The 11062-nt window shown below is 39.4% G+C and overlaps 1 protein-coding gene across 2 annotated transcripts in view; it reads right to left on the bottom strand.

The window, feature by feature from the left end:
- The window catches only part of INTS8 (integrator complex subunit 8), a 56651-nt gene that overhangs the window by 1235 nt on the left and 44354 nt on the right, over positions 1-11062 (bottom strand). The window contains exons 21-26 of one of the 2 annotated variants that reach the window (XM_035011549.1): positions 8271-8389; positions 6173-6276; positions 5369-5419; positions 3496-3569; positions 3356-3420; positions 3158-3201 (exon numbers count right to left, since the gene is read on the bottom strand). In XM_035011549.1, coding sequence (XP_034867440.1) covers positions 3158-3201; positions 3356-3420; positions 3496-3569; positions 5369-5419; positions 6173-6276; positions 8271-8389 — 457 coding nt within the window. The remainder of the gene's footprint in view (positions 1-3157; positions 3202-3355; positions 3421-3495; positions 3570-5368; positions 5420-6172; positions 6277-8270; positions 8390-11062) is intronic. The other variant, XM_035011550.1, reaches the window with a different exon arrangement.

The raw sequence follows: 11062 nt of genomic DNA, 5'->3' as shown, positions 1-11062 counted from the left end.
AAACCCAATTAGAACATCTTTTAGGGGCGCATTGGTGGCTCTGTTGTTAAGCATCTGCCTTCGGCTCAGGTCATGATCCCAGGGTCCTGGGATCGAGCCCCACATCAGGCTCCCTGCTCCTCGGGAAGCCTGCTTGTCCCTCTCCCACCCCCCATGCTTGTGTTCCCTCTCTAGCTATGTCTCTGTCAAATGAATAAAACCTTAAAAAAAAAAACCAAAACTTTAAACAACAAAGACTATTCTGATATGTAGCTTGAAGGGTGACAGTAGACTATTCAGAAATGATCATCAGAGAGTAGGAAGAATTGCTGGAGGATATCCATTTCCATATGAAGGAATGCATGTGGAAAAACATGGTCTTAGGGTATAACTAGAGATTTCCAACAAACAAAGTATCACAAAGATGACTGGCTATAAAAGTCCAAAGTAGAAGACAGAAATTGGGATAGACCAGAGATTTGAGAGAAGTAATGTACTCTGTGAGTAGCAGTCAAAACCATAAGTGGGTGAAATTACCTAGGGAGGATGTAGGGCAATCAAAATAATGGAGGGACTAACTTTCTGGGGAAACCAAGGTTAAGGGGTAGACAGGGAGATACCCACACAGAAGAAAAGTAACAGTGAAAAGAACTGAGTAAAAATGATGTCAGGAACAACAAAGGAATAAAGATTTTAAGAAGTGAGATGTAAACAAAAGGATAAGGACTGAAGAGTATCCACTGGCTTTGACATTTGGTGACCCTTGAGGTAACAGGAGCGGTGATGGCAGAAGTCAAATTACACTGGGTCCAAGAGCTTCAAAAAACTAGGCAGAGAAGGGGAAGAGGGAGGTAGAGGCACAGTCAAGGATGAAACAGTTTATAAGCTCTGGGAGAGGTTGACAATACAGGAGCAGAGACAGCTCATTAAAGGTCACTGAAGAGATAGAATCAAAGCCTAGAAACTTGCCTTCATCAAGTAGTAACATAACCTCTTACTAAGAGTGTACTTAGTGGTGAGCACAGTTACAGATTTTAAAGATGGGAAGGAGGGATTTGGCCACAATTCCCAAAACTACAATTCCCATGTGGAGGTCAGTCTTTTTTCTGGTCTAGTCTAAACACAGGCAAGGAAGTACAGAATAGGGAGAGAAAGGACAGGGGACTAAACAAAAGGCAAGTCTAAAACAGTCCCTGAAAAAGTAGACCCCTGACTGCTGGCCATAACACAAGAGATGAGGGGCCAGCTACGCGTGGAGACCATGGTTTGGTAATGGCTCACCAGTTTATATGGTTGTAGGGTTTTTTCCAACCAGACTCTGGCTCAGGAAAAAAAAGCATAAATTTTTGAAAAGGGATTTTTCCAGGTGAAGTGAAGGACAAAAAAAGCAAAGATGCTATAAATATTTATCAAAGGGCAGTTCTGACAGTCAGCCATAGACACACAGGGGTTTCCAAATCTGGTTTGTCATCAGAACTATCTGGGAAACTTAAAATGTGGATTCCAGGACCTCATCTCAGGCCAACTGAATCAGCATCTCTGATAGTGCACAGACTGGTATTGGCTGTACTAAAGTGAGTAGAGAAGGAAGGGAAGCTGGGAAGGGGCTGACAGGAAAAAGTGGTCTTGAACCTGAACATCTCACTGACAATGAAGAACATGGGAGCCAGGAAGTAAGAGGGATAGATTATTGGCAGAGAGATCTTATGTGGAACAACTGACAATAAGGCATGGCTATGGGTGTGGGTGGCTGATGCAGAGTAAAGGTAACAATGAACTTGTAAAGCTAGGGGAATTGGGTAAACTGATCACATATTTTGATGCACGCAGAGGAATAACCACTAGTTTGGTTAGATGAGCTTGTCAGGAGATAGATGTAAGCTTTTAAAGAGAAAGGGTGTAAAATGATTACAAGTAAATATGATTTGGAAATAGCACTGGGGAAGTAACAATTTCAGTACTGCCTTCCAGCCCTGGATAAACTGGAAATGGAGAAAGAGTTGCCTCCAATCAAGTACAGCTAGCTTCATGTTCTCTTTCATTTTTTTAAAAAAGATACTATAATCATTTTCCTCTAAATAATGGTCATACAATTTAGTCCAGGTAGAGAGCTTTAAAAGACACACAATAGCACATAATTTTGTTAATATGGATGAAAGAGCAGAAAGAAAGTATCTATGGTGATAATGATTCAAAAATGCTAGGCAAGTAAAAATGGCCGTAAATTTATATCTAGCTTAGATGTCAAATTTTTAAATAATCTATTCAATTACTGAGCATCTATTGTGAGCCAGGCACCATTCTAGGTATCAGCTATGACAAAACCAAGTCCCTCCTGTGGGGAAGTAGGAAGGGGAAGAGGGAGATAGAGGCACAATATATAGTAAATATACACTATGTCAGATGTAGGTAAGTATAATGGAAGAAAATTTCAAAAGGGAAATGAAAAGGAGAGTGTTGGAGGGAAAAGGATGGAGAAAGACACTGCTATTTTATAAGATGCCCAGGAAATGATCACTAAGAAGACAGTTGAGGAGACCTAAGGGAAGTTAAGAAATGTTTCTAGAAAATAAAACTTCAAAAGCTCTTCAGTGGTGAATATTTTCAGCATGTTCAAAGAACAGCTAATGGTGTAGCAGAAGTTAGCAAGGGAGAAAATCGAATGAATAGTTAGAGGTCAAGTCATCTGCAGCCTTGTAGGCCATTACAAGGACTCTGACACCGCATGAGATGGGAAACCATTTACAGGTTTGGAACAGAGAGAGGGTATGATCTAACATTTTAATATAAAATAGACTGGATTGGGGCGGCTGGGTGGCTCAGTCGTTAAGCGTCTGCCTTCGGCTCAGGTTGTGGTCCCAGGGTCCTGGGATCGAGCCCCGCATCGGGCTCCCTGCTCTGTGGGGGGAGTCTGCTTCTCCCTCTCCCACTCCCCCTGCTTGTGTTCCCTCTCTCGCTGTGTCTCTGTCAAATAAATAAATAAAATCTTTAAAAAAATAAATAAACTGGAGGTAAAAGCTCTGAAGTCAAAATAGGACCTGTTAAAAGTAAACACGGATAACCAAATTCTGGCAATAACTAGGCACACAAAATCTTTTTTTGTTGGTCCAAATCTTAACAATGGTTTAATACCAGGGAAATTAAGTATATCACTGAAGAAAGGCATAAAGTAACTTACTGCAATTTGTCTTTTATCTGTTTCTCCTCTTTTATGATGAAGATCTAAACAAATCAGTTAAGAATAATAAATCTGATATTATTAAAGACCATGACAGAATCTCAATTGTTCCTCGACTTTGATTTAGGAAATACACAGTATTTTTTTAATTTACAGAAATGAACCGTTCTAATATCACATATATTGATGAAAGGATACAAGTCAAGTATTCCAAAATGGTAACATCCCATATGTAGTCATAGTAGGAGTCCATAGCATCATGACTGAAAAACAGAATTTAATTACTTTCTCATTCTTAAGCAGAAAAATTTCAGCTTCATTTTAAAAAGCATTCATACCTGTTTTGTTCCTGCAATGATTTAAAGGCTGTCTTGTAGTCAATTTCTCTGAGGAACTGACATAAAATTGCCACCTACATAAACAAAGATTTGAAAACGGTTTCATGTAATCAGTGTCAACAATGACTCTTTGGGAGGGGTAAATTTTAATTTTTTTTTTTAAATAATCTCTACACCCAATGTGGGGTTTGAACTCACGACCCCAAGATCAAGAATTGCATGCCCCTCCAACTGAGCCAGCCAGGTGCCCCCAGGAGAAGTAATTTTTAATGATTCTTACATCAAGAATATATTTTAAAAAATTAAAAATAAATTTAAAAAATAAAGAATATATTAAAAAGGGCTTGCAGATTAAAGCGAGTGGATCAGCTCATATTTATGGATTCCATCTAATTTTAATTGCAAAAACCTTTACACAAGAATCTGTCTGCCCAGGGTGCCCGGGTGGCTCGGGGGCTTAAGGGTCTGCCTTCGGGTCAGGTCATGATCTCAGGGATCAAGTCCCACATTGGGCTCCCTACTCATTGGGGAGCCTGCTTCTTGTCTCCCCCTGTCTGCTGCTCCCCCTGCTTGTATGTGCACATGCGCGCTCTTGAGCAAGCTCTCTCTCTCTCGTGCTCTCACACAAAATCTTTAAAAAAAAATCTGTCCATTTAATGAATGACCTAAAAATCATAAATTTTTACAGCTTTGAGAAACTGGCAAAAGCCAGTTCAGAAAACTGAAAGGAGTTGAAAACTGCCAAACAAAAGTATTACGTAATGACTTCCAAGGACATACAGAACATGCAATTAGACCTGTCACAGCTAGTCCATTCCTCCACCCCCTGAGTCTCTGGCAACCACTAATCCTCATTCTGACTACATATTCGCCTATCCTGGACATTTCATATGAATGAAATCATAATACAAAGCCATGTGTATGTGGGTTTTTTTTCACTCAAAATAATATTTCTAAGATTCATCCTTGTTGCAGCACGTCTCAGCCCTTTAATCGCTTTTATGGCTAAATAATATTCTACTGTAGGCTCTCCCAAATTTTATTTATCCATTCACCAACTGATGGACATCTGGGTTGTTTCTACTTTTTTTTTTTTTTAAGATTTTATTTATTTGAGAGAGAGAGAATGAGAGACAGAGAACGTGAGAGGGAGGAGGGTCAGAGGGAGAAGCAGACTCCCTGCCGAGCAGGGAGCCCGATGCGGACTCGATCCTGGGACTCCAGGATCATGACCTGAGCTGAAGGCAGTCGCTTAACCAACTGAGCCACCCAGGTGCCCGGTTGTTTCTACTTTTTAGCTATTACGAATAATGCTACTGTGCACATTCATGTATAAATTTTTCTGTGGACAGGTTTTCAACTTTCTTGGTTACAAACCTAGGAACTGAATTGCTAGGTCACACTGGTAATTTTATGCTTAAATTTTCTGAGGAACTGCCAAGTTGTTTTCCAGAGGAGTTTCCCATTTTATATTCCTACCAGAAATGTATGAAGGTTACAATTTCTCCACACTTTCACCAACACTAGTTACTGTCTTTCAATTATAGCCATCCTAGAGAATATGAAGGGGTATCTCACTGCCGTATTGATTTGTATTTCCCTAGCTGACTAATGTACATATCCACTCTTATATACAAAAACAAAAAACAAAAAACAAAAAACTTGAAAATGCAAAGACCAATGTTTTTTAATTCATACTTTTATTTTAGTTAAAATTTACTAAAAAAAAAAAAATTTAAAGAATATACCAAATTCTTAAACACCATCAACTATATGATACAGAAAATAAAGGCTACTTCCCAGTCCAACGCTTTATATTTATGGTAAACTCTAATACACATGAAAATAAACCAACATAGTATCATAAACTAACCTGTGTGTGGCAATTCAGCAAAGAACAGCATTTTATCATTCGTTTTATTACCTACAAAAATAAATTGATTACTTTCAAAAACTAGTTAACATCAATTGTAACCCATTTACCTGATATGGAATGTCAACAGTGGCAAAAACTGTGTGTATGTGGAAATGGTGGGTATATGAGAACTCTATTTTTTGCTCAATTTTGCTGTGAATCTGTAACTGCTCTAAATGGAAATTTTAATTAAAAATAGCTAGTTACTAAAAAATTTAAGATCTCATTTCAAAAGCCATTTATTATTAAAGTACTGAACAATACCATTTAGTAAGTTGTGATATTGGTGGCCTACACCAGAGGAAAGAGCAATACATATAGAAAGAAAATGAAATAAATTTGAGATTTAAGAGACAGAATCAATAGGTCTTGAAGGCTGACTGGATTTCGGTGGGAGCGTCGGTAAAGAGGACACTCAGGATTTGGGCCTGGTCAACTCAAATGAACAAAAGGTGTTTGGTATTTTGGTGTTTTGTTATTATTCTTTTTGTGGAAAAAGGTCATGAGGAGGGAGACTGTAAGGTAAGATGCTGAAATCAGTTTTGGACAGGTTGAGTTTTTTTAAGTGTTTTGGGAAATCAAAGCAGCAATGATCTATGGGCTCTGGAAATACAGAGAGGAATTGCATCGTCTAGAGGATTCAACTTGGGAGTTACCTAGTTACCACCACATACATGGAAAGAAATAAACTCACCAAAAAGTGGCCCGGAAAAAACAAAGTGTAAAGGTAGCCAAGAAAGAGAGCCCACAGAAACAGCTTACCTGGTCTGTATATACATCAGGGGGCACAGCCTTATTGAAGAAATCAGAACACACAGCTCCTGCCTGCAGGTAATAGTGGAGAGCTGCCGAATACTGATTTGTTGCTAAAGTAGAAAACAGAAGTAAAGAATTACCTATCATCAGACATAACAGGTGAAAAAACAGACAAAGCCTCTTTTGTGAAGAGTTGGGTATTATTACTTCCTGAGTTGACAAAAGCAGATTCAAACCACAGTGCTAGGGAACACTTATCCAGGAAAGAACACACGAACGAACGAACGCACACACACACACACGCATTTTTTTTTCAAACTACTGTAAAGAAGCAATATAATATGCTCCTTCCTTCTAAAACCGATTAGCCAAAAATTTAGCTCAGATTTGTCAACCTTACTATCATAGAATTTAGTATTGGAGGTATTTGTTTCCCAAACACCCATACTAGAAACATACCTGAATTTTCTGAGGTAGTTTATAATCAGTAAATCTATTTTGAACATAGATATTAAAATCTTGAGAATAAGTTCTTTAGGGGGTTAGGGTGAAAATGAACATTAAAACTAGTAATTATTTGCCTCAAAAAGAATCCAGGAGAGAGGGGGACGATGTAGGTGAGGATACAGACGGAATGAAGATGGGCATGAGTTAATTACTGTTAAAGCTGGGTGGGCGCCTGGGTGGCTCAGTTCGTTAAGCGACTGCCTTCGGCTCAGGTCATGATCCTGGAGTCCCGGGATTGAGTCCCACATCGGGCTCCCTGCTCAGCAGGGAGTCTGCTTCTCCCTCTGACCCTCCTCCCTCTCGTGCTCTCATTCTCTCGCAAAAAAAAAAAAAAAAAAAAAAGCTGGGTGACAGATACATGGGGGTTCATTATACTATTCTCTTTTTTATTTTGAACTTTCTTTTAAAAATTCAGCTCCTAAAAAAAAAAAAATTCAACTCCTAAAGAAAATTGATCCTGAAATGACACCAGTCAGAAATTTGATTTGACCCATACAGTAATAGAAATATTGGAACTTTATCAAGTGGGAAAATCTATCACATATAATGGGGGTGGGGGAGGAGTCAGGAATCTATTTCCAAGAATACAAATAATTATCAAGAGTGCCAAGATAGATTTTAGAATAGCATATTTAGAACAAATTAAAAAAAAAATTTTTTTTTATTAAAGATTTTTATTTATTTGAGAGAGCACAAGCAGGAGGAGGGACAAAGGGAGAAGAAGCAGACTCCCCACTGAGTAGGGAGCCTGACACAGGGCCCAATCCCAGGAGCCTGAGATTAGGACCTGAGCCGAAGGCAGATGCTTAACCGACTGAGCCACTCAGGCGCCCCTAGAATAGAATATTTTAAAATAGCAATTTTACAGGGGCACCTAGGTGGCTCAGTCAGTTGAGCCTCTGACTCTTGGTTTTGGCTCAGGTCATGATCTCAGGGTCCTGGGATCAGTCCCCGCATCAGGCTCCCAGTTCAGCGGGGAGTCTGTTTGTGGATTCTCTCCTCCCTTTGTCCCTCCCCGCACTGGCTCTCTCTCTTGGTGTCTCTCTAAAAATAAATAAGTCTTAAAAAAAAAAAATAGCAATTTTACAAACTAAACTTTAACTTTTTTTTTTTTTAAAGATTTTATTTATTTATTTGACAGAGAGACACAGTGAGAGAGGGAACACAAGCAGGGGGAGCAGGAGAAGGAGAAGCAGGCTTCCCGCTAAGCAGGGAGCCCAATGCGGGGCTCAATCCCAGGACCCTGGGATCATGACCTGAGCCGAAGGCAGACGCTTAACAACTGAGCCACCCAGGCGCCCCTAAACTTTAACTTCTTTCCCTAATATTTTAACCAACTTAGTAGATGAACATTCAACTTAAAAAAAAAAAACCTTTTTAAAAAAACAAAAAAGGCAGTCAATATAAAAAATTAAAAGTATTGGTTCAGAGCAAATGCTTATTAACACGGAAAAATAAATAAATATATCTAGGAAGAAGAGTTAGAGGTCAAAAACAAGATTTAAAGTACTGGGAAAAAATGTGTCATACATTTATTTTCATTTCTAAAAGTGCTACAAAAGAACAAAAACACAAAGCAACCATACATCTCACTTACCAAAATAAATGTCTGCCTGAATAATTAGCCAGGAATGGGTGCTGGGGTTTATACTGAGGGCATACCGAACTAGCTCTTTCACCGTGATTGCCACAGCTTCAAAGTCCACGGACTGGAGGCTTAAAAAAAAAAAAAAAAAAAAAGACAATGAACATTAATCTCTATTTTTCAACTTCAAATTCCAGACACATTTATTAAAAACAAAAACTTAGCCAAAATTTAGGTGACCATAAATATAATGCTAAGTATTACTAAGAGTAAATATACTAAAACTATCACAACAACTAACTAAGAAAGTGGGAAGGGGAGGGAATGGGGCCAGCTGCTCTGAGCCTGGTTAAACCTGGAAGGACTCTGATACAGAAACAGAAGCTGGAACTGTGGGGATAAAAGCCAGCCCAGCCCCCAAGAAACAGAGCTGATAGTGCCCACCTCCCAGAAGCAGTAAGGCACGGTGGGAGAGAACACAGGCTCTGGATTCAGACACACATGAGGTGCCAGATCTAACCATAATTCACTAGGGTTCCCCATATAGTGAGAAAGGAACTATGGTTATTATCGGCAAATACTCGATTATATATTTACAGCTAAATGAGTTAAACTGATATACGATCTAAGAAATTTACAAAATGGGGGCGCCTAGGTGGCTCAGTCATTAAGTGTCTGCCTTCGGTTCAGGTCATGGTCCCAGGGTCCTGGGATCGAGCCCCTCATTGGGCTCCCTGCTCAGAGGGAAGCCTGCTTCTCCCTCTCCCGCACCCCCTGCTTGTGTTCCCTCTCTCGCTGTCTGTCAAATAAATTAAAAAATAAATTTATAAAATGTTAACAAGAATTCTATCTACGTATCAAACAACTGATCTTGAAATAGTAATGCTTAATCCATGCCATTCTCACACTATTTTTGGAGTCAATAAAGACTCTTGTTCAAGAGGAACGCTTTTTCTGGTCATTTAGTCACATTATATTTTCTCTAGGTCAATTTATATTAAAGTAGCTTTATCATGATGAAGATAATGGTTATTAAGCCTATATGTGCCAGTCCTTATTCTAAACAACTGGTTTAGAAAATGTACTAACTTATTTAATTCTCACAAATCTGAGATAGGTACTATTCTTATACCCATTTAATAAATGAGGAAATTGGCAAAGAAAGCAACTTACCCAAGGTTATGTACCAGGTAAGTGAAAAAGAGCCTGGGACTCCAACCCTACCAATCTAGCTCAAAGCCTGTATGGTAAACTATTCTTTTGCCTCATTTATAAACACACTGAAAATCAGTCATTAAGTTACAATCTTGGGATGCCTGGGTGGCTCAGTTGAGAAGCGTCTGCCTTCGGCTCAGGTCATGATCCCAGGGTCCTGGGATCGAGTCCCACATTGGGCTCCTTGCTCCATGAGGAGCCTGCTTCTCCCTCTCCCTCTGCTGCTCCCCCTGCTTGTGCTCTGACAAATAAATAAATAAAAATCTTAAAAAAAAAAAAGTTACAGTCTTAACTTAGGATAAAAACACAACATCAGAGAGATGCTACCAACCATCAATTAAAAAGGCAGAAGCATTTCTACCTGATATTTGGACTGCTATCTAACATACTAAATTTTATATAAGGCACCCCTGGGTGGCTCAATCGGTTAAGCATCGGACTCTTGATTTCAGCTCAGGTCATGATCTCAAGGGTTGTGAGGTCGAGCCCCACATCAGGCGCCTGCTTAAGATTCTCTCCCTCCCTCTCCCTCTGCCCCGCCCCCCCAACCTGGTTCATGTATGTGTGTGAAGAAATAAAAATTTCATATAAATATTTGTAGTTACGGGATGCGTGGCTGGCTCAGTCAGTAAAGCATGTGACTTTTGCTCCTGGGGTTGTAAATTCAAGCCCCATGATGGGTGTAGAAATTACTTAAAAATCTTGAAAAAAAAATCTGCAGTTACAGTGTTGTGTAATACGCACATTTGCTTCATGAAGCATCATGATCCTTTGGAAAACAAGCCTCAGTAAGTGGAGTAAAGGATCACCTGCCCACTTTTGACCCTCCAAACCTCTACATGAGATGTGCAACTACTTCTAATCTCTAAGACTGAGATGAAAGCAAATTACTCTCGGGCACCTGGGTGGCTCAGTTGGTTAAGCGACTGCCTTCGGCTCAGGTCATGATCCTGGAGTCCCGGGATCGAGTCCCGCATCGGGCTCCCTGCTCGGCGGGGAGTCTGCTTCTCCCTCTGACCCTCCCCCCTCTCATGCTCGCTCTCTTTCTCTCTCTCAAATAAATAAATAAAATCTTAAAAAAAAAAAAAAAAAGCAAATTACTCTCATTCTATAGACTGCTTATCTACCTACTAAAATCTTTTCTTCTTCAAAGATGCCACTAAGAGCAACAAAATAAGGCCTAGTCCTGCCCAAGCACAAAGCAAAAAAAAAAAAAAAAAAAAATATATATATATATATATATATAGGGGGTGAGGAAAGAAGAAAAAGTAACTTTTGTGAGGAAAGAAATGGGACTCCTGAATGAGAAGTTGCTATGTATAGGAAAAGAAATGTGTATATGGTTTCTTCTTCCAGAAAAAGAACATTTTCTTCTCCTTCTCCAAAATTCCCCCATCATCTTATTGTGATTCTCAGGAGATGAAAGAAATAACATTTCTTAAAGTACCCAAGAACTTCTTAGTAACTAAAAGGGGTTTGGGAGCCTCTGACTATCACAGTGTTAGAATAGACCTACAAAGAATTACAAAAAAGTCATTTTCGGGGCACCTGGGTGGCTTAGTCATTAAGCATCTGCCTTCGGCTCAGGT

The sequence above is a fragment of the Mirounga leonina genome, unplaced genomic scaffold, assembly GCF_011800145.1.
Source record: "Mirounga leonina isolate KUSES-001 unplaced genomic scaffold, KU_Mleo_1.0 Mir_165, whole genome shotgun sequence".
NCBI classification, from domain to species: Eukaryota; Metazoa; Chordata; class Mammalia; order Carnivora; family Phocidae; genus Mirounga; species Mirounga leonina.
This window is presented reverse-complemented; position numbering and strand designations above follow the sequence as displayed.